This window comes from Monodelphis domestica, chromosome 7 (assembly GCF_027887165.1).
Source record: "Monodelphis domestica isolate mMonDom1 chromosome 7, mMonDom1.pri, whole genome shotgun sequence".
In the NCBI taxonomy this organism is placed as follows: domain Eukaryota; kingdom Metazoa; phylum Chordata; class Mammalia; order Didelphimorphia; family Didelphidae; genus Monodelphis; species Monodelphis domestica.
Genome location: NC_077233.1, coordinates 99,423,907 through 99,447,775, shown reverse-complemented (window position 1 = coordinate 99,447,775; position 23,869 = coordinate 99,423,907). Strand labels below are relative to the sequence as shown.

At 40.0% G+C, this 23,869-nt stretch overlaps 1 protein-coding gene across 5 annotated transcripts in view; it reads left to right on the top strand.

The window, feature by feature from the left end:
- The first annotated feature begins 1,027 nt into the window (after positions 1-1,027).
- CDC25A (cell division cycle 25A) overlaps positions 1,028-23,869 on the top strand; it is a 29,136-nt gene continuing 6,294 nt past the window's right edge. The window contains exons 1-12 of one of the 5 annotated variants that reach the window (XM_007499680.2): positions 1,029-1,710; positions 3,512-3,588; positions 4,786-4,828; positions 5,468-5,504; positions 6,010-6,108; positions 7,761-7,874; positions 11,784-11,852; positions 13,552-13,626; positions 20,850-21,014; positions 22,683-22,781; positions 23,230-23,292; positions 23,401-23,499. In XM_007499680.2, coding sequence (XP_007499742.2) covers positions 1,553-1,710; positions 3,512-3,588; positions 4,786-4,828; positions 5,468-5,504; positions 6,010-6,108; positions 7,761-7,874; positions 11,784-11,852; positions 13,552-13,626; positions 20,850-21,014; positions 22,683-22,781; positions 23,230-23,292; positions 23,401-23,499 — 1,098 coding nt within the window. In that variant the 5' untranslated portion in view covers positions 1,029-1,552. Of the gene's footprint in view, positions 1,711-2,498; positions 2,862-3,511; positions 3,589-4,785; positions 4,829-5,467; positions 5,505-6,006; positions 6,109-7,760; positions 7,875-11,783; positions 11,853-13,551; positions 13,627-20,849; positions 21,015-22,682; positions 22,782-23,229; positions 23,293-23,400; positions 23,500-23,869 lie in introns of those variants that run through there. The other 4 variants (XM_007499679.2, XM_007499682.3, XM_056805259.1 and 1 more) reach the window with 4 other exon arrangements.

The following is a 23,869-nucleotide window of genomic DNA, read 5'->3' as shown; positions in this document are numbered from 1 at the left end:
CAATAGAGAAACTCAGGCCCAAAGTAGGATGGGAGGGAAATTAAAAAGGCAAGCATTTTTTTGTCTTACTAATGGAATGTCTGTCTGCCTCTGGATTTTAAATTCTCAGTCTTTGGAGAAGTGGCTTGCAATTTAGTCCCCTGGACAACTGCATTCTGTAGTTCTGTGATTCTTTGGGACATACTTTTAACATTTGCTTGTTTTCTAAGAGGATCAATGAACTCATTCCACTTTGTTCTAAGTCTTTTGGGATCTCCCTTCCCTCAGGGCTTAATCTCTGGTTCTGCTCCAGGAGAACTTTATCTGTATTCAAAGCATAGTCAGAATATTTCCTCAACTGCTTTTACAAAGCTGGGCTGCTGGGTTAAGGGGGGGGGGGGGGGGGGGAGGAGAAGGTTAGAAGTACTCCTTCCTTGGTGATCTAAGGTCTAATGGCTCATGGATCATGAGTAAATGATCATTCTTAAATATTTCTTCAGTCTTCATTCATTCACTCATTTTTAGATAGGCCAGTGACCAAAGGAAGGTACATTTATTTTTGTACTAGGGCGAGTGACCAAAGGAAGGGTTGCTCCCAATCTCCACTTTTGCAGCCACTTTGCTATTATCTAAGAAAAAAAAAAAAACATCTTTAGGCCAGTTCTAAAACAAAATTTCTTGAGTCCCTAGAGAGGAGCAGAAATTCTGTTTTTGAACTACCGCTACCATTCAGAACTACCGTTCCCATGATGCAGTGTCAGGATCGCAGGACTGTGCGGGAAGCTCTCGTGGCATGCTGGGAGCTACCGCTTCCATCCACTTTCTCCTTTTCTCTGGTTGCCCTTCCCCCACTTCTATTTCCCCCTTTTCGACCTTGGCCCCGCCTCCTGTCGAGAGGCCTGGTGCAGAAGCAGCTCTCCGACAGTCTTTCCCTCCCTGCATTCTTATTGGCTAAACCTCGCTGCCCTTCAGGGGGTGGAACGGAAGATCTGTTTTCTGATTGGTGGCTTGGGTTTGGCGCCAAATAGGAAAGGGGGCGGGGCAGCAGCGGCACTCTGCGAGCGGCTACTGCGAAACACCCGAGCAGCTGGGGGCAGGAGATCCGCTGGCGCTGGTGGGGGTCTCACTTTTTGCTCTCCGCCGCCACCACATTTAGGCTGACTGAGTTGAAAGAAAGCGCCTCCGGCCTGCGTCCTCGTCTTGAGGTTATCGCCTGCCCCTCTCCCCGCTTCTCCCTTTCCACCCTTGAGCCGGCCCTGTTTTGTTTGGGTTTAATCCTCTGGTTGGCGGCGCCTACCCGCGCGGCCCTGGAACCCCTTGCTGTGGGCATCGTTCGTTCGCTCCCTGGCGGACCCGCCCGCCCCGCTTATCCGTGGCTCCCGCGTCCCTGAACCTCGGGGTCGTGTTTGTGTTTGACCCGCGGGTGGCCGGGCTCACGCGCGCGCGCCGCGCTCCGGGAAGCGGTGGGGGCAGCGCTGCGCGGGACAAGGCGGGCGGGCGGGCGACCCACCTGGGGCGAGGGAGAGAACGAGAGGCGGCGCCGCCGCCGCCGCCCCCGCCGCCGCTGCTCCGGATGGAGCTGGGCCCGGAGCACTCGCACCGCCGCCGGCTTCTCTTCGCCTGCAGTTCGCAGCCAGCCGTCGTCAAGGCCCTGTTTCCTGCTGGTCCCGGGGGGCTCTCCCCGGTCACCAACCTCGCAGTCACCATGGACCAGCTGCGGGGCCTGGGCAGGTGAGAGGAAGCGGCCTGGGCTCCCAGCTGCTCAGGGGCTCCCCCCTTCCCGGGAGCCTACGGAAACCTCCCTTCTGTCCTCCCCCTCCATGTGCCTGGAACCTCTTCCCCCAAGGCCAAGTTCCTCTCCTCTTCCCCATTCCCCAAGTTCACTCTGGTTTTGTTCTGAGCTCTCTCCCATGTGCTCTCTCCAGCCCACCTCCCCTATCCAACACACTAGGGCCTGTCCCCCTCTCCTGCTCTGCACCCCATCCTGCCCCACCCCCTGCCACGTACATTCCAGCTCAGCTCTCACCCTCTGTACATCCTGGTCTCTTTCCATTCAGCCCCCCACCCCATTACTACCATGTGCCCTCTATTGAAGCCTGTGAGTCGAGGCTCTCTGAAATCAGAGGGCCTGTTTTTCAGGCCTGGCTCAGCTCCTTAATAGCCCTGTGACCTTGGGCAAATAACTGCCTTTTCTGGGCCTCATTTCCTCTTTTGCAAAATGAGAAGATTGGATTAGATGATCCCCAGAGATTCCATCTGGGCTACAAATCCATGATCCTAATATGTCAAGGCCTACCCACCCCCCCCCCCCCCACATACATTCTATCCCAGGACCTTTTATATCTCTCCTTTCCACTGCCAAGGAAATCCTGATCCTTTCTCACTCACATCCCCCCCCCCCATATGTTCTCATCCCACTCTGTTCAATGAGCCCCACTTATTCATCAAGTACACTCTGACATCCTCCCTTTCTTATTTTCAGCTTCCTCTCCATTCTTCCCACCCACCCCTTTTCTTATTCCTTCTCCCCTCATGTGCACTTTACTTCAGATTGTACCCAACTAGACTAGTCACACAGTCCCCTTAAACAATGTATATTCCTCCCCAACCTCCCTGATCCTTATTCCCTCCCTTTCTTTTCTTCATTCACTTCACTGCTGTCTCCAAGAAGACCTTTGTCTAAACTTTCCTTCCTACTCTCTCATTACTAACTGTATCCTGGCCCTATTCTCACCACTTTCCACTATTCCATGTTCTGTTCTCATTGTACTGAATCTAAGTTGCTCCCCAACTTTCCTATATTCTAAAAATTTTTTAATTCCTTTCAATTATTCACTCTAAAGCCCTTTAACAGGATCTCCGGTGGAAATAGCTCTTCCAATGTAAGCATTCCATTTTCTTTGTGTGTGTGTGTGTGTGTGTGTGTGTGTGTGTGTGTGTGTGTGTGTGTGTGTGTTTTTAGGCACATGGCTAGTTGGCCTGGGAATTAACCACAATTCCCTAGCATGTGGCCAGGGTCAGTTACTTGCCTCCATTTTACTATGGTCCTGGGTGGTCCCCCTTCCCCCACACAGTTATTGAAGGCTTTTCTTGCAGCCTGGTCTCTTGTTAGTTACATGTTTCCTCATGTTTCCTTTCCTTTTGACGCCTATCAGTTTCTGGAATGCTGTTTTCCATTGTAACCTTGTTCTAAATTTCCCCAAGTAAACATAAGATCCCACATGAGTTAAAGATGCATTCTTCTTGGAGTTAGAGTTGGCCAGATAGTCTTGAGTGGTGTTTTTGAGAGTTTTTAATTCCACTAGGCCTTAGGCGCTATATTAGAAGTTGATGGCCTACCCTCACTCATTCTGTTAAGGAATTGTGATTGGCAGGACATCTTATAGGACATCAGGTGGGGCCAAACCAGGCATTAAATAGTTTGATATTTGCCTCTGACTCCTTGAAAATCAATAGCCAATGGAGATGAGGGTTTCTCCTTGTTGCCAGATTCAAAAATGGCATATAAAGATTTGTGTGCTTTTGTTTGCAGTGAATGTGAGAATCCACTGGAAATGAAGAACAGTAGTAGCCTACAGCGAACAAGCTCCTCAGAGTCTACAGATTCAGGTATTCTTTCATTTTGCTTTAAAATATTTGTTGTGTGTGTCCACTGTAATGGAGTAAGCCTTGTGAAGAATAGAGGACATAACAAGCCCTTCTCCTTTTCCAGAATCTTCTAAATTAATAGAAGAAATGTGACATATACCTTAATAATTAAAAGGTAAGGCAGTATGTGATAAGTACCACAGAGGTAGTATAATATGAGATGTTACTGGAAAACCACAGGAGAGATTTGCAGAACATCAGGGTTCATAAAAGCAGAATCTGAGAACAAGCTAATTTTTAGTAGGAAAAAAATGGAGATTGGAATAGAGTGGAACTCTAGACAAAGAGAATGAATTGTGTGATCAAAGACTTGTTGAATATTAAAGGGAGTTAGGAAAGGACAAGCTATATCCAGGAAATATTTAATGATTAATTTCGGAAGTAAGGGAATGGGTAGAGAACTATCAATTAAGGTTAATTCTCTCCAAATTTCTGCCACAAGTGGTTAGCTTTTGCCAAATCGAGACTGGTAAGAAGTGGTTTGAAGTTTTAGCAGTAGGTTTAGGCTATTCCATTATAATTGCCCAGAAAATAAAAGTTGCTTAGGGATTGGTAAATTTAGGCTAATCTGAGGTTGGTATGTAAATTAGATTAAACCTCTAAAATCTTCTGCCTTTGGGGTGCAGGAATTTTAGAGACTGGTGCTGTATGACTGAATGTAGTCTACTTGTTTGTATCAGTGCTAACAGAATATTTGCCTCAGATCTAGGGGAGGCAGATGAGATGAACATTAACCATAAACTAGATCATCTATTCCTGAATAATCACAAGATGGCTTTAACAATTATCTTTACCTACTTTTCCCTTAAATCTTGTGTCACTGATGGTGGCTCCAGAGCAGAGGGGAAAGTATTATGTCTTCTTCAGAGGCACCTAGGTGGTAGCATAGATAGAGCATTGGGCCTGGGGTCAGGAAGACCTGCTTTTGAGCCCTACCTCATGATTTGCCTCAAAGAGCAGGTACTGGGTCTCTGGTAATTCAAAGCAATGCTCACCCTGAAATTCCTGGGAGCTCCTGACCAATTTAAACACTGCTCTTTTAAAAGTGTGAAATGGTATCTAATGAGATGTTTAGAATTAATAGAAGGAATTAAGATATAATATTAAATACAGATGGAGCAGCTGAATCACAATAGTCTTTTTTTCTAACCCCAACAGGTTTTTGTCTAGATTCTCCTGGGCCCCTGGATAATAAAGAAAGGTATGTATTTATTTGCTTAATACCAAATGTCAATGTTATTAAATGCCTAACTGGTTAGGGTTCTGGACTAAGTTTTCCCAGATTAATTCTGATGCTGCTTTACCCTTATTTTAAGTCCATTGGCCTCTGAATGGTTGAAGCTTCTGGAACAATCTTCATACACATACCCCTCCCCCAAACCAAAACACAAGTTTACTTTAATTTTAAGTGGAAATATTTAAATCTGTTGTGTTCCTGCCCAGTAGCATAATTATTGCCTTAAGGCAGGGGTTCATGATTGAGTCCATAAATTTTAAAAAATATCCTTAAATATTTCAGTGTAATTGGTTACCTTTGTAATCTTATGTATTTTATTTTATGCATTTCAAAATATTTTGAAAAGGAGTTCATATACTTCAACAGTTTCCTAAAGGGGTCTATGGGAATGTGTTTAAGAAAATACTTTATTTGAGCCCAGTTATTTTCCTTAGAAGCTTAAGGTGGGTTTGGATTGGGAAAATGATGTTATCTTTCCTTAGACTTTTAAGTAAGTGGATTTGTCTAAGGGGGTGGGGGGTTGCTAATTAGTGTTGAATTTAAGATTCTTCTTTACTTGGCTAATCTGAACACACATTTTCATTTACTCTGTTCTCATTGCAGCCTTGAAAAGCCCATGAGGAGAATAAATTCCCTGCCAGTAAGTTATTTTCCTTTCCTTCAGTGTTACTAACTCTGGGCTTAAGTCTTGTTTTGTCCACCAAGTATGATCTTGTTGAAGTGACCATAAGTGTTAGAAATTTCACTGCAAATAAGTGCTTGCAAATTTCTAAGAAGTTTCAATAGAAATGGACTTCTAAGCCTTTTCTTCTCTATATACCACAAGCGTTCTGGCTCAAACCAGAGGTGATTTCTATCATCCAATGATAACATACTACTTTGAATTGTCCAAGTAGGCAAGTCTTATGAAATAAGTAACTTAATAGCAACTTATTAATAAGTCTTGATAAAACCATGGAGAGGAAGAAATTTATTTCCACTTTTTGTTTTTCCAAACAGCTATCTAAGTATTATGGAATAACTGCTTAGATTATTTCTAATAAGCTATGTAGTTTTTTCTTTGAGTAACTGAATTGAATAAGATTTTTATGGAGGTATCCATCTCCCCACTGATATCTAATTTATTCTTGTCACCTTGACAGCAGAAGCTCCTGGGTTGTAGTCCTGCCCTAAAAAGAAGCCATTTTGATTCACTTGACTGTGATATCTTTCAGCTAAGCGACCATGATGAAAACAAGGAAAATGTGAGTATGGCCATTATATGTGTTATATTAAGGGCTTCCAGCTTGTGAGTAACAAACTTTTGACCAAGATAAGATAATAACAAATTGCTTTCAAGGTAGTGGCCCAAACCTCAAAACAATATCCCATTTTCACAAAATAGGAGAGAATAAAGTGAATAAACCAAATTAGAACTCACTAATATCAATGATTACCCAGTCCAAATCCAAATTCCCTTGATATTCAAAGGACCCTCTATCATCTGGCCCAATCCTACCTTTCTAAACAATTACTACATTCCCTAATGCACATACTCTAGAGAAATAGTTCTCATGGTGCCCTGAGCGTATGTTCATATCTGGTGCTCTTGACATATTTCCTCCTAAAGTGCCTTCCTTTTAACAGTATGCCTTCTAATCATTCTTTATGACCAAGCTGAAATCCTTCATGTACTCCATAAAGCATTACTATGATGGAAATAAAGAAAAAGGACACAATAGGAACTTGGATCTATTCCGTTTTTTCTTCTTTTCCTACTCTTAATTCACTTGGAACTTCTATGTTCTTTTTATTAAAAGCGCTTGCTAATCAGTGTGTGTTTTGTCTCCAGGTAGATTATTTTTAGGTGGCAATGTCTTATATACCACTTTATGACACTATTTGTTACATATGGCAGGTACTTTATTTCCTGGGTGACTTTTGCTAGAAATACCTGGTCTCCAACTCGGATAATCTTACCTTGGAGACTTCCTTTTTTTTTTTTAAATTATTAATTTATTTAGTCAATTTAGAACATTATTCCTTGGTTACAAGAATCATATTATTTCCCTCCCCTCACCCTTCCCATAGCCGATACGCAATTTCATTGGGTGTTACATATGTCCTTGATCAGAACCTATTTAGGGAGAAGTCCATTACATTCAATTGTACCACAGTGTATCAGTCTCTGTGTATAATGTTCTCCTGGTTTTGCTCCTTTCACTCTGCATCAACTCCTGGAGGTCTTTCCAGTCTCCATGGAATTCCTCCACTTCATTATTTCTTTGAGCACAATAGCATTCCATCACCAACATATACCACAATTTGTTCAGCCATTCTCTAATCAAAGGGCGTCCCCTCGTTTTCCAATTTTTTGCCACCACAAATAGTGCAGCTTTGAATATTCTTGTACAAAAGTCTTTTTACTTATCTCTTTTGGGTACAAACCCAGCAGTGCTATGGCTGGATCAAAGGGCAGACAGTCTTTTAGTCCCCTTTGGGTATAGTTCCAAATTGTCCACCTTGGAAACTTTCTTAAGAAGGTTTATGATTGGTCTGCCCTCTTGCCTAGCAAATGTGCATATAGCAGACTTTCAACAACAAAACTAAAAAAATAACTTGAGACGCTTTGATTCCTCATCACAAAGCTATTTTGAAACTAGACTAAACAGTTTTGATAGACCTAATCTCATCACAGTAAATATTAAGGGACTATATAAATTGTTTTATCAATGAGGACACTGGCATCTTTTGCTTCCACGGATTATATCTTTGTTAGAATAAAATCTGAATTCTTGGATTTGAGGTAGTTACAGATGGTAATCATGATGTACCCCACCTGATGTATTTCTGAATTTGTGGGATCAACATGAAGGGTGGGAGGAAAGGTCTTAAAATCATTTGTACTGTCCTGCAGGAGGGCTTTGAATTTAAGAAGCCAACAAGACCTGTACCTCGTGGCCCTTTTCATGGACTTGGAGAGGTCAAAGATGTCTTCACGCAAAGGCAGAATTCAGCCCCAGCTCAAATGGTATATCTTCTCTGCTTTGATTTGCCCAAGTTCTATCAGTTAAAGGGAAATTCTGGAGCTTTTTCCACAGAATATATCCTGTAGACTCTGAGACCATTGGACTTTATAAATGAGGAAGCTACATTGAATTTTACTCTTTATAGTGTCCTTGTCCTTTTGGGAGACTAATACTTATGGTCTAAAATATAATATCCAAGGAGCCAAGTGGGATTGAAAACCAAAGTTCTAGCCGTGCCCCTTAACCTCCATGGTGATAGAGACCCAACTATTGAAACAGTTAAAGAGTTTGAATGCTGGCCAAAACACTCAGCCCTAGATGTAGACGTTGGCATCAGCAGATTCACATGTCTGTCCTTTTTCTTAGAAACATTTCTGATTGATCCTACCTGTGAGTGATAGTTTAGTGGAAGTCCCTGTGATGCCTATAACAAGAAATGAGCTTAGCTGTCTTAGACTGAAGCTAATTGGAGCCTATTAATTGGTGTTGTGGCCAGGTAGTAGGCTTTATAGGTTGATTTTCTTAAGTTTCTTCCAAAGTGATTACAATACCCTGGGAGAGCTAATGTTGACATAGGACTAAGATGTGTATTACAATGAGAGATAGACCTGGCCTAAGAACTAAGACTCCTTGTCTTCTCTCTGCCTCTCTCTCTGTCTCCCCCTCCCCACCCCCCCAACTCTTCTATCTTATACCAATATTATATTTTGGTTCTACGGCAGAAGAGTAGTAAGGGCTAGGCAATGGGGATTAAAGGACTTGGCCAGGGTCACATAGCTAGGAAGAGTCTGAGGCCAAACCCAGGGACCTTCCATCTCAGACTTGGCTCCCTATCCTCTGAGCTACCTATCTACTCCCTCAAACTCCTTAACTTTTCTCATTTCTGTCAAATTAATGATTCTAACTTGCCCTTCTCCACTGTAGGTCTATTTCAGTATAAAGAACTGGTGCCAGCAATAGACCCATAACATTCACTTTGGGAGATAGCTTCTTTCTAGTGATGCATGATTGGGAGGGAGTTGGGGGAGGCATCTGTGCGACACACCTTGTTCAATTCTACAGATACAAAGGTACAAACCAGCATTGACATCCTCAAGGAGCTTAGGGACCTGTTTCACAATGAACTGTAATGCAAGCTAGAAGGTGATATATCCATAGAAGATGTCAAACAGTGGACAAGAGATTCAGGGAGGGAGAAATCACTTCTAGCTGGGAGAACCAGGGAAGGTGTTATGGTGGTATGTGAGCTGGACATGAAGTAAGGGAAGGATTTCAACAGGTAGGTCTGTACGAATTCATTCCAGACTGGAGGAATGGGGAGAGTTATACACCTAGGTAGGAAAAATGTGGAAATGGCAAGTAGCCCACTTTGACTGGAACACAGCACTTGAAGGGGAATAAGAAACTAAATTAGACAATGGGAAGCTACTAACAGTTTCTCTTCTTTTTTTTTAAACACGGGACTTGATACGGCAGCTACGTAGCTCAGTGGATAGAGAACCAGGCCTAGAGAAGTAAAGTCCTGGGTTGAAATATGGCCTCAGATACTTGCTAACTGTGCAGCCCTAGGCCAGTCACTTAATCCTGATTGCCTAGCCTTTGCCCTTTTGTCTTAGTAGAGTTAGTGAGACCAAAAGTAAAGATTTGTTTGTTTGAAAGGGAGTAACAGACCAGAGTCGGGGAGTTTAGTGATAGTGTTGTTAAAATAGTATTTATTGAATGAATAATCTGGGGAGAAACTAGAGTGGTCACATGGGATTGATTGACAATCCACTAGTCAATCAACAAGCATCTATTATGTGCCAGTGGTTAACAATATTGGATATCTGAATAAGAGTAAAATCATCCCTGTTCCTGAGAAGAACCTTGTATTCTATTAGAAGAGTAGAGTGTGTGTACAGATAGTTATATATCATATATAAAATACAAGTGATTTGGGAGAGTGGGGGAATAGAGAGGAGGTCTCAAAGGAGAGAGCTAAGCTTTGAAGGAAGCTAAGAGTTCTGAAAGGTAGAAAGGATGAGGGAAAACATTCTAGGCATTGAATGTGTAAAGATTTGGGGGGAGCAGATACAGTGTCATATACAGGTAATAGTAATTTGTCCAAATGGCATTATAGATTAGGGAGATTAATATGTAACCTTCCTTGAAAGCGGGTCTAAAGACAGATTATATGGGACTTCAAATGCCAATAGAGCAGGGGTCCATTCACTGACCCTCAGACCATTGGAGGGCCAGGCTATATTTTTTTTTTAATATATTTTATTTGATCATTTCCAAGCATTATTCGTTAAAGACATAGATCATTTTCTTTTCCTCCCCCCCACCCCCCATAGCGCGACGCGTAAGTCCACTGGGCATTAGATGTTTTCTTGATTTGAACCCATTGCTTTGTTGATAGTATTTGCATTAGAGTGTTCATTTAGAGTCTCTCCTCTGTCATGTCCCCTCGACCTCTGTATTCAGGCAGTTGCTTTTTCTCGGTGTTTCCACTCCCATAGTTTATCCTTTGCTTATGAATGGTGTTTTTTTCTCCTGGATCCCTGCAGATTGTTCAGGGACATTACACCGCCACTAATGGAGAAGTCCATTACATTCGATTATACCACAGTGTGTTTGTCTCTGTGTACAATGTTCTCCTGGTTCTGCTCCTCTCGCTCTGCATCACTTCCTGGAGGTTGTTCCAGTCTCCATGGAATTCCTCCACTTTATTATTCCTTTTAGCACAATAGTATTCCATCACCAACATATACCACAGTTTGTTCAGCCATTCCCCAATTGATGGGCATCCCCTCGTTTTCCAGTTTTGGGCCACCACAAAGAGCCAGGCTATATTTTAAAAAATCTATGAACAAATCTGTATACACTGTCTGGGATAGCGGAGGCTGCAGTGCTGGCTGGGATGGGCCTGTCACACCTTGCACAGGCCAATCACTGCCTCCACTATACCAGGCAGCAGTATACACAGTGCGGAATCCCCTCCCCCAGATCACTGCTCACCATGCTGACGTCTTCCACATAATCCTTTGTGCAGCGCCTCATTCTCATTCAGTTACTCTCAGAACAAGGTGCCATGCAAAGGATTACGTCACCGGAAGTAGTACTGTACGTGAGCAATGCCATGCTTTGTGGCACTGCCACATACAATATCCTCTCACTGACCACCAATGAAAGAGGTGCCCCTTCTGGAAGTGCAGTGGGGGCCGGATACATGGCCTCGGGGTCACTTGTGACTTGCAAGCTGTAGTTTGGGGACCCCTGCAATAGAGGAATTGTTATTTTATCCTAGAACATTTGGGAACACCTGATCAGGGCAGGGTGATGTGGTCCGATATGTGCTTTAGGAATATAGATTTGGTCACTTCTCAGCCTTTTGCCTAAGATCAAGTGTGTAGGAATATAGATTTGATAGCCATGAAAAGAATAGCTTAAAGAGTCAGGATATTCGTCTGGGCCAGAGGTGTGATGAGTGTCTGAACTAGGGTGGTTGTGGTATATATGTGGAGAAAACATAGGTGGAAGATAATTACAGTAGTATTAAAGAGACTGATTTGATGTGGGGCTAAATGAGAATCAAGACTTAAGGATAATTTCAAGATTGAAAACCTGAGTGATAGAAAGAATGGTGGTGCTCATGACAGAAGGAAGGAATAAGGGAAATGGGTTTGAGAGATACAACTGTTAAGAACTGGCAACTCACCGGCTGAGAGGAGAGAAAAGTGTTATGGGTAATAACCAGGGCTTGACCTTGAGTGTTTATTTATAAAGTCCCCCTTGATTAATTGAAAGGAATAACATTTGACCTCATCTGTGATTTGTTTTTTTTTTAACCCATGAAATATTTTGTAGTTTTTGCCAATGAAAAGGATAACAGTGAACTTGCAAACTCCTTCCCTCTCTTCCTGCCACAGTTTCCTCTGACCTCTCTGTCTGATGAGGATGATGGATTCCTGGAAATCCTTGATGGAGAGAACCTAAAGGTACTTCCCTTTCCCCCTACCTCATATGTCCTCTGAGCTTTCCCAGGAATGCCAGATCAGATGTTGGTTCTTAATGAAAAGAAACTCAAGGCTTAAATTGGGCAGCGCATACATCCAATATTTGAGGCCTGTGTGCTAAATATTGTTGAACAAGCTACTGAAAGAATGCTTAATGAATCAATTTTATGGGGCAAAAACTTGCTTAGTTGAAACAAGAGAAAACTAATTTGCAAACTATGATATTAGCCATGTCATAAGAGTTCAAAAAAGGCAGTTCCATGTTGAAGCTTACCACAGGGGTGTGAGCTAGCTTTATTTTTGAAGTGTGAGTAGTATATAGCTAGCCATCAGAATGGAAGGAAATGTAGTATAAAGGGGTAAATGTGATGGGACTGGAGACAACAAGACTTCTGGACATGGTCAGATAATGTCTGGGGTAAAGGATGGCATTGGATTTTAAAGGGCTTTGAGGTAAAGCCAGATAGAAGATAAAACTGAGTTATATTAACTTAGACTTTATGGATTCAAGAAAATCCTTTGAATTAATCATCTCATGTTTCTTAACTCTTGCTAAAGATGCTTCTTTGATTCTATTGAAGCAGCGTATTTATGCTTAAAATATTAATTATTAATAGGACTGAGATCTATTGGCCTTAAATTTGAAGAATTAATCTACTGAAGACCAAAACTCCAGTGTAGTTCTTTTTTAGAAGTTTTTGGAATTAGAACACAATTGGTAGTAGTCTCTCGGTAACCGAGAATGACGATTGTCTTTGTGAGTTTTCATCTATTGTTAGATGAGTGTGCACAAAGACACTTGTGCATGAAAGAGATTTAAGTGGAAGAGTCGATGCACAGAGACAGTCCCACTCTTTTGGCATTGGAAGTCTGGGTCTAGTGGCACAAAAGGTCGTTACACCTGGAGACTTCCTCAGCTGCATTGGATGGCTGTGTTGTCCTTTGTGCTCCAACATGCCCTGAGCATTCCACAGTGCTTTGCTGCATTGCCCTCTCAGCCGTTGAACCTTCTTATTGGTTTCTTCCATCTGTTAGGCCGAAGCAGTCTTCACATGCTGGGTGAGCAAAGCCCTGGTTCACCAGGGGTCAACGACGACCCGATGGCTACCCTCACAAGGTTTAGCCGGCCTGTGGAAGCCGTTGCCTGGGGTGGTCGCTGCCGCATGCTAGCAGCTACTAGGAGCCACAAGTGAGAGCTGGGTGTCAGGTGGGGGTCAGTGGCTGGAGGTCAGGTCAAAAACGGAGAAAGAAAACTACAGACCAATCTCCCTAATGAACATAGATGCAAAAATATTAAACAGGATACTAGCAAAAAGACTCCAGCAAGTGATCAGGAGGGTCATTCACTATGATCAAGTAGGATTTATACCAGGGATGCAGAGCTGATTCAATATTAGGAAAACCATCCACATAATCGACCATATCAACAAGCAAACCAACAAAAATCACAATTAAGAATGGATTATTTGCTTGCTTGTGTCTAGGATTGAAGTAACAAGCTTATTGACCTCTGCCAGGTTAACTGTTGCAAAGTGTAGGGATTGGTCTCCCTCCAAGCATCCCACTTTAAAAGTGGGATACCTTAGATAACTGAGAGGTGATACACTCTACTCCTACAGATCTTAGGATCATCCCTAAGATGTCCAAACCTTTTACAACTACTCTTTTCTTTCTCATTTAGAATGATGATGAAACTTCATCCTGCATGTCAAGCCTTTGGACAGCTCCCCTAGTAATGAGAAGAACAACAAACCAAGTAAGTCATGATATAATTGGCAGAAATTCTTTTTATTTTATTTTTAATTTTAATTATTTATTTTTCTGTTTTACTAAGTATTGGTTCCAAGGCAGAAGAGCAGTAAGGGCCAGGCTTTTTTTAACCCTTTAGCTTCTGTCTTAGAGTCAATACTAGGCATCAATTCCAAGGCAAAATAGTGGTATGGACTAGGCAATCAGGTTAAGGGACAGTGGCTGTGACTTGCTCAGGGTTAAACAACCAGAAAGGATCTGAGGTCAGATTTTAACCCAAGGCCTCCCAATTAAGGCCTGGCTAGCTGTCCACTAAGCCACCTAGCTTCCCTAATACCAAATTGTTTTTGATGCTTACCATTTTAATAATACAGAGTTAGATCTGGTATTTCTGGGCCACCTCCCTTTTCTTTTTTTTATTGTTTCCTATAATATTCTTGACTTTTTCTTCCAGATGAATTTTTTTTTCTAACTAAAATAATTTTTTAGAAGGTTGATTAGTTTGACACTGAATTAGTAAGTTTAGGTAAATTGTCATTTTTATTATATTGATTCAGCACTACCCGAAAAAACATTTTTGTAATTATGTTCATATAGTTTTTGGGTTTGCCTTAGCAGGTAGACTCCCAACCATTTTAGATTTAGTTATTTTAAATGGAATTTCCCTTTCTATTTCTTGTTGCCTCATTTTGTTGGTAATATATTGAAATGTTGATTTATGTGGGGATTTTTTTTGTTTTGTTTTGTTTTTTAAACCCTTACCTTCCCTCTTAGAATCAAAACTGTGTATTGGTTCCAAGGCAGAAGAGTGGTAAGGGCTAGGCAATGGGGGTCAAGTGACTTGCCCAGGGTCACACAGCTGGGAAGTGTCTGAGGCCAGATTTGAACCTAGGACCTCCTGTCTCTAGGCCTGGCTCTCAGTCCACTGACCTACCCATCTTTCCCCTGATTTATGTGTGGTGTTTTTTTTTTTAATAATCCTTAACTTTGCTAAAGATATGAACTATTTCAACTTAGTTTCCTAATTAATTGTCTAATTATGCTGTCATATCAACTGCAAAGAGTGATAGCTTATTCTGATTCTTTCCATTTTTTTCTTAATGCTTATAACTAGCATTTTTAATATAACATTGAGTATTGGTGGTGATAAAGGGCATCCTTGCTTCACCCCTGATCTTATTGGGAGGAAAGGCTTCTAGCTTATCCCCATGACAGCTAATGCTTGCTGATGGTTTTAGATAGATTTTACTTATTCTTTTAAGGAAACCTTCATTTATTCCTATGCCTCTAGTGTTATTTAATTAAAAAGTATTATGTTTTGTCAAAATATTTATGTTGGTTTTGATATTGATGTGATTGATTATACTGATTTTCCTAATATTGAGCCAGCACTACATTCCTAATATAAAACCCATCTGATGTATATAATCTTTGTGCTATATTGCTGTAATTTCCTTGCTGATGTTGTATTTAAATTTTTTGCATCTGTATTCATTAGGAAAATTGGTCGGTAGTTTTCTTTTCTCTGTTTTGGCTCTTCTTGGTTTAGGTATCAGCACCATATTTGTGATGTAAAATGAATTTGGTAGAATGCCTTTATCTCTTCCAAATCGTTTATTTTAACTATTCTATTTCCTCTTCTGTTATTTTTGGTAAGTTATATTTTTGTAAATATTCATCCATTTTATTTAAATTGTTGGTCTTATTGACATAGAAATTGGGCAAAGTAACTCATAATTGCTTTAATATCTTAATTACTGGTGAATTCACCCTTTTCGTTTAGTTTCATTATTGTATTCCCAATTAATTAGTTAATCTGCTCTTTTTCTATTTTACTGATGTAAACATTTGGAGATAAAAATTTTCTCCTAAAATACCACTTTTGGCTACATCCCATAAATTGGTATGTTGCCTCATTGTTGTCATTCTCTTTAATGAAGTTATTGTTTATATAATTTGTTCATTGATCTACTCATTCTTTATGATTTAGTTTCCAATTAATTTTTAATATGTTTCCACAGACCTTTATTGAATGTAATTTTTATTGCATTTTGGTCTGGAATGGGTGGATTAATTTTTTCACATTTGGTTGTGACTTTTTTTCCCCAATACATGATCTATTTTTGTGTGGGTGCCATGTACCACTGAGAAAAATATATATTCCTTTCTATTACCATTTCAGTTTTCTCTAGTGGTTTGTCATATCAAATCTTCCAAAATTCTTTTCATCTCTTAAACTTCTTGTTTATTTTATGGTTAGATTTATCTAATTCTAGCAACAGAAAGTTGAGGTGCCCTAGTAGTTTTTATTATCCATTTCCTCATATAACTCATTTGACTTTACCTTTAAGAATTTGAATGCTATATCATTTGGTTATTGTATTTGAGTATTGCTATTACTTCATTGTCTTTGGTTCCTGTTAGCAACATGTAGTCCTGGTACTTATATCTTTTAATTAGATTAACTTTTGCTTTTGTCATGTCTGAGGTTATAATTTCTACCCTTGCTACTTGCTATTTTTACTTTAAAGCTTTTTGGATTCTGCTCCAGCCTCTTGTTTTTACTCTTTGTCCTTGTTTCAAGTATGTTTCTTTTAGATGGCATGTTGTAGGATTATGTTTTTTTAATCCATCTATTTTCCAATTCAATTCACAGTTGTGATTTCTATGTATTTCCCTACATCCTACATTTTCCCCTTTCTCCTTTCACATAGACCTTCCTCAAAAGTATTTTTCTTTTTACCACTGCCTCCTCCAATCCATTATCCTTTCTCTTGTGCCCTCCCTTCTCTTATCCACCTTCCCTTCTACTTCTTTGAAGGGTAAGATAGATTTATATACCCAGCTGGTTGTGGAAAGTTCTTAGGAGTTACAAGTATCATCTTCCCATGTAGGAATGTAAACAGTTTAACCTTATTGAATCCCTTATGGTTTCTCTTTACTATTTACCTTTTTAATGCATGTCTTGAGTCTTCTATTTAAAATTGATATTTTCTATTCAACTCTAATCTTCATCAGAAATACTTGAAAGTCCTGTATTTCATTAAATAACTTTTTCTCCTGAAGGAGTAGGGCCCCCTCATTTCATTTTCCCTTGTTTTCTGTTATTTAGTCAGATTGAAGAATTGGATGTCCACCCCAGGCAGCAGCAAGTTTACTTTCACTTTTAACAGACATGGGGTGCTGAGGAGAGTTGAGATGAGGGGCTAGAGTGGAGAGAGACAGCACATCTATATGGGGTCAGGAATGTATGAGATATTTAGGGAAGAGTAGCACCTCTGGTGTGGGGACCTGTTGAATCCTTTTTAGAGCTATTCATCTTCCTTAGGCATCTACATTTCACCCAACTTTTTGTCTGTGACTTTAAGAAGCTTTAGAATGAGCAGCAGCTGCTCCAGTAAAGCTGTCTTGGCAGATGGGCTAAACCAGGTTACAGGTCATGGACTGTTCTCAAACCTGTTGGTGAGTTCGTGGAGTCTCCCCCAAGCACCCCAGCAAAATGAGCAGATGAGAACAGTTTGTTCCAAGGGCAATGAAGGAGATTTAAAATTTAAAATGCCACAGTCAAACCCTGCATCCCATGTCATCACCAGTCATTCTGACTTTTGTCTTGCCACTGGACTTTGATGACTTTGTGCATCTCTGCCTTACTTGTATCCAGTTTACACATGAGTGAAGACATCATCCCATGATGTCACACTGGTCCTCTTAAAAAATGTGTGAAGTCAGCACGTGTTCATTTATATCCTCAGTTTCAGTTTTTTGGGGTAGGAGTATATTCCCAAGGGAAAGCCCTATGGTACACAGTTTTGCCAAATAGCTGATTCTTGGTTGTAATCTTCACTCCATTGCCCTTCAGAACATCATATTCCAAGCCCTCCCATTTTTTTATGTAGGAACTGCTGTATCTTATATTTTTCTGACTGTGCCTCCATGACATTTGAAGTGTTACAGTATTTTCTTCTTGACCTGGGAACTCTGGAATTTGGCTATAGTATTCATAGGAGTTTTCGTTTGGGGAATCACTTTCAGGAAGTAATTGGTGGATTCTTTCAATTTCTATTTTACCCTCTAGTTCTAGAATATGAGGGAAGTTTTCCTTGATGGTTTCTTTAAGATCATGACTTGGCTCTCTTTTTGATCATGACTTTCAGGTCATACAATAGTTCTTTTTTTGAAAGTCTTCCCTTCTGGCTTGGTATCACTTCTAAGACAGAAAAGTGACAAAGGCCAATCAATTGGGATTAAATAACTTTCCCAGAGTCATAATGCTAGGCGATGTCTAAGGCCAAATTTGAAGCCAGGTCCTTCCATCTCCAGGCTTGGTTCTCTATTCATTAAGTCACCTATCTGTGCAAGAGTTCTCTTCAGTGGGTTTTTGTGCCTCTTTTGCTATTTGGACTGTTTTATTTTTTTAAGTGATACTTCCTTCAGTATTTTGTTCCTCCTTTACCAAGCTGTTTTCCTGATTTTACTGCATCCTTCTCATTTCTTTTCCCAATTTTTTTCCTACCTCATCTAATTTTTTTAAATTCTTTTTTAACTCGGGAATTTGGAGGGGTGGTGGTAAGACCAATTCACATTTTTCTTTGAGACTTTGGATGTAGATGTTTTGACTTTGTTGTCTACTGTTTTTGTTGTTGTTCTTCCCTGTCACCATAGTGACTTTTATGATCAGGTTCTTTTTGTTATCGTTAACTCATTTTTCTTGACTTTTAACTTTGTGTTAAATTTGGGTTCTGCTCCTGAGGTGGAAGGGGAATTGTCCCAAACTTCAAAATTGTTTTCAGAGCCAGTTCTAGGAATCTGTAACTTTTCAGTTCTTCCAAGGTGGGATGATGTAAGGAGAAGTGTGGTCACTGTTCTCTTGGTCTGTGAGCAGCTGCAGGCACTCATTTCTACCTGATACTGTGAGGGTCCCCATTCCTGCTAGTGTTCTTTTTCCTGCAACTGCAACAGATGTGCTCCCAGTGACACCAGAGATCTGCCGTAATCTCCTTCCAGTTAGTTGTCTGACCCCCAATCTATGGGCCAAAAGCTCTAGAAATTGTTTCATCCTATCCAGAATTAATTCTGAGATGTTATTTTTCACATCATTTGGAGGCAAGTTTGACTCAGCCCCTCTACTCTATGTTCAGTTTTTTCAATCCTGATCAACTCTTCATGATGGGGGGGGGGGGTGGTTCTTGGGAGAGATACTGGAGTAGTCTGCTACTTCCTTCTCCAGCTCATTTTACAGATGAGGTACTGAGGCAGTTAAGTGACTTACCCATGGTCACCCAGCTAGTAAGTGTCCAAGGTCAAATTTGAACTCAGGAAGATGAATCTTCTGATTCCAAACCCAGTGCTCTATCTACTCTGCCACCTAGTTGCTGCCCCAACCTATTAATTTTGCTGTGGGTGAGGGAGGAGTTAATTCTTTTTTCATAATATATTTTCTCCATTTACATGTAAAAACGATTTTTAACGTGCTTTTTAATTTTTGAGTTCCAAATTCACTCCCACCCTCTCCTTTAGTCTTTCAATCCCTCCCTGATACAATGAGCAATCTGACAGAAATTTTACATGAGAGAAAGAAATATATTTTGGTCTACATTCAGGCGGCATCAATTCTTTCTCTGAAAGTAGATGACATTTTTCATCATGAGTCTGGGATTTTCGTAAGATCACTGTATTGCCGAGAATGAGGTAACAGTTTTTTCTGATATTGTGTACAATGTTATTCTGCTTCTACTCCCCATTGCTTTTTTTTTTACCCTTACTTTCTGACCAAGAATTGATACTAAGTATTAGATTCCAAGGCAGAAGAGCTGTAAGGGTTAAGCAATTTGAGTCCAATGACTTGACGAGGGTCACACAGCTAGGAAGTGTCTAAGGCTAGATTTGAACCTGGGACTTCCAGATTCCAGTCCTGGCTGAGGCCACTGAGCCATCTATCTCTACTCCCCACCCCCTATTACCGTTTAGTAAATTTCAATTCTTTAAGCCTTTTCTCCCTTCCTGGATGAAATGTCCCAAGCACTTCTCTCTGTTTTCTGAAATGAGTAATCTATAGATTTAGCCTTTCTTTTCACTGCCTATCCTCAGTTTCTTTGATACTGATTATCCTGTTTTTTCCCATCTCTCTCTTTTTTTTTTGTCTCTTTCCTAGTTCTTCTTGCTCTTTTCACTCCTGAGATATTGGCTCTTTCTTTCTTTCTTCCGCTTTCTTTTTTAAATAATAAACCCTTACCTTACATCTTGGAATCAATACTGTGTATTGGTTCCAAGGCAGAAGAGTGTTAAGGGCTAGGCAATGGGGGATCAAGTCACTTGCCCAGGGTCACACAGCTGAGAAGTGTCTGAGGCCAGATTTGAACCTAGGAACTCCCATCTCTGGGTCTGACTCTCAATCAACTGAGCCACCCAGCTGCCCCCTTGGCTTTTTCTAAAGTTTGGTTTTTCCATGTCTTTTGTCATATTCCTTTCTCTAAAAGCTCTTAAAGCTACTCATAATTTTCCATGGCAGTAATATTTTATTTTTCTGTAATTCTTTGTGATTTTTTTATAAAACAGTTTAACATCCAATTTAATGCACATAAGTCTGCACTTTCATATGTTAATCCTGAATCAAATACCATCCCTAAATAGGGAAGGAGAGGTCTTTTCTTAGAAATTTATTTTGCTATGAAGAAGTTCTTTCCATAATCTTGGGGATTTCATGTCCAAACCATATACCACCACAGTATAAATATTGAAGTATGATTATCTTTCTTGCCTTGGCTATATGCAGCTCTTCAGATCACAGTGCCTGAGACATAATAATAGGCTTCTTCTATTAAATTGAGTTTATTATATTTACTTCTGGGCCGTGAAACGAGCATAAAAAAGAATTGCCCGTGGAAGCATGAGAAACCCTGGTAGTGTATGAATAAGGTATTTCAGTTTGGATGCCTAGTGTTAGGTTACTGGTTAATTATGAATTCTGCCTTTTGTAAGATTAACTACTACCCTTTGACTGCAACATGGTGCAATGAATTTGAAAACGTTATATGTAGAGAAAACTTAACTACCTGGAGGACTAACTTTTTTCCTAACTGGAGAAATCTAAGTTATTTCTGGCCTCTTACTGATAGCTCCGGTGTGAAGGTCAGCATGACAGAGCCTTTGAAGTTATTCCATTCCTCATTGAGATACTAGCTACTTCTCTCATTCCTTACTCTGGTCCTTGCCTGGTTATGTCATTCACAGGGTAAACGATGTAAGCTGTTTGAATCCCCCTCTACACCTAGTACCATGACTCGTCCTGTGTTGAAGAGACTGGAACGTTCTTCAGAGGATTCCCCACCAGGAAACACAAAAAAGAGGAAAAGTGCAATAGAAGAACCTCCTGAAGAAGCAATGAAATTCAATGAGGTTTGTTTGAATATATGTGGGGGATTCTGGGTCTTTTGGAGTTGCTGTCTTTGTCACATAGCAGTTTTATGCCATTATTTTATTCCCATTATTTCCTGTATATACCATCTTGAGTCTCTCTGCTTTCTACAAACTTAATTTGTGTAACCTTTTAATTTCCATATCATGCCTTGACTGTTAGTTCCTACAAATAGTGTACTTTTTTTTTTTTTTTAAAGAAAACTTTGAAGGAACTGGAAGACTACAAAGGTCTGCCCATGTTTCTTATCCCACTAACTGTTCATTAAATTCTTCTCTTTCCAGTAAATGATTCTGGGTGTAATGACTTGGGTTTCTGGGAGCTTCACCTGAAAACCAAGTTCTCAGAGTCTCAAAATCAGTTGGGTTGGTTCTCCACTTGGAGACACCAGGGGAAAAAATACCTGTAGTCAGCCTTCTTATTAATCTTTGGGAGAGCCAAGCAAGTAGCAAAACAATTCAGTGTCCCATTATATGTAAATGACTGCTTGTTATTTGAGGGCCTAATATAAGATCAAATGAAGGTGTTTATTTGGTGCTTGTGATTGTCTTACTCTATTCATTCAGCACATCCAGAGTTGGCCTACTGAATAGGGCAGAAGGACTTAGGCAGAGCTTTATCCAAAAGTCATCTTCCAGGGAAAAGATACCTATGTATTTCAAATATAATTGACAATTCTCTTGGAATACACATCACCAATTAATTTCTCTCCCATTTAAACAAAGAAATCTAAACATTCCCTGCCCATTGTGGGAAGGAAAGGGGATTATTTGGGGGGGGGGGGGGGGATTGTTTGGTGCCTTTTATTAGATCATGAAGGGATGAAAAATACTTATATTCAATGAACAGATTGGAACATAGGACACTAATTCCTACTTCCGTGACCTAAAATAAATTTTTTTCTATAGTAAAAAGTTCTACTCTTGAATCATGTAGTTGAAAACACTTGTTTTGACTTGCTTCATAAGATGAATTGATAATGTTGAGCAGTAGGAGCTCTCATAGAAAATACATAAAAATACTATGAACTTCCCAAAAGCTGAAAATTTGTGGTGTCTTTTAACACCTTCACTTTAAACTGTGTCCCTCCCTACCCCTGCTGTAAGTTTTAAGAAAATTTTTCCAAATATTATTTCTCATGATAAATACATTTATGTGCGACAGTTAACTATCCCCCAAAAGATAGTTTCCTCACTTTAAGTTTTTTGCTACCACAAAAACTATGAATATTTTGGTACATATTTGACCTTTCTGTCTTCGATCTTCTAGAAGGTAGAATCTGTGAATTAGAATGTAAAGGCATCTTAGTCACTTGTAAGACTTAATTCCAAAGTACTTTTCAGGATAGTTGGAACAATTTGTAGCTGGTAAATGAATGGAAAAGTATTTATAATTGTTTGCTATGTATAAGAATCTCTTCTAATTGTTGCTGGATACTGATTCAACACATCTTTAATAGTAAATTGTTAGGGGGAAATGGGATTTTAAAAAATATACATGGTTTAATTGTTACACAAAAATAAAAAGCTTGTCTTTCCGATAAGAAGTTGTCCACTAATTATTCAACAAGTGCTTTCTCTGTGTTCCAGGGCTAAATTGAAAGTCCTAAGTCTCAGGAATCATTCTCCATCTTTGTGTTTTTGATGCAGAGCCTACAACCAGCTATACCCCAGTCATCTTCCACAGAAGAGACCATTGAGAGTATTTTGGACAGTGATCAAAGGGACCTTATTGGTGATTTCTCAAAGGTAATTGCCTTAGGTTCAGTGACCCTTCGTTCATCAATTCAGGATAGCATTGGAAAATGGGCTAGTTGAAGGCCGTGTGTGCCCAAGAAGAATTTTTGAGCTAAGAATGTTAATAATGAATCTTAAAGAATGGACACAGTAGGCCCAATGATGATCAAGTTGCGCTTGGAGAGAACAGGACTAACTTTTCAAGGTCCAGGCATTTCTGTACTTTTTCCTTCCTTTCTCTTTTTCATTCTTTCTTTCAAGCTTTTGTAATATTTTCTCTGTTTCCTTGCCTTGACTGAGATTGTGTGTCCTTCTCAATGATGGGTAAGATTATGAGATCTGAGGGCTAAGTTAAAAAAAAAGAGTGGAAGTAAAGCATTCATTGACTAAAGAGAGTTGTTCCTCTCTTGTTGCTGCAGAAGCAGCATTGCTAATGGTTTTTATTCTGGTTTTATTTTAGGGTTACCTTTTTCACACAGTTGCTGGAAAGCATCAGGATCTAAAATATATTTCTCCAGAAATAGTAAGTAACTCCCAAGAATTCAATTGCACATAAAAGTATTAGGGTCTTGGAGTTACTAGAAAGAACCAAAATTAAATCTCTCTGCCTCTTTCTAAACTCTTTCCTTAGATGGCATCTGTGTTAAATGGAAAGTTTGCAAATCTAATTAAAGAGTTTGTCATCATTGACTGCAGATATCCATATGAATATGAAGGAGGCCATATCAAGGTATGGACAAAGACTACCATCTAGCAGGGAAGTTCCTTGGTATACCATATAGGGTATAGGGAAGGTAGCTGTTAATATTCTAAAGAGATTATTCATTGAGAATGAGTTTTGGGTTTAGTTTAACAGAATACAATTTCCCTCTCTGATTGAAAATCTGTCTAATGCGAGTTCAACACTAACACTTAGTAATGTGCCAACCTGAAAGGGAATCCCTTTGTTGGTAGGGGCGGAAGCATCTATTTCTATTCCTAAGGTTTAATCACATTAATAACCATCCTATCCTTATTTCTCAATTCCTTAACCTCTTTAGTTATTAAGGACTTTGAATTAAATCCTAGACATTTCCATCAGTTAAACCTGTACCAAAGTG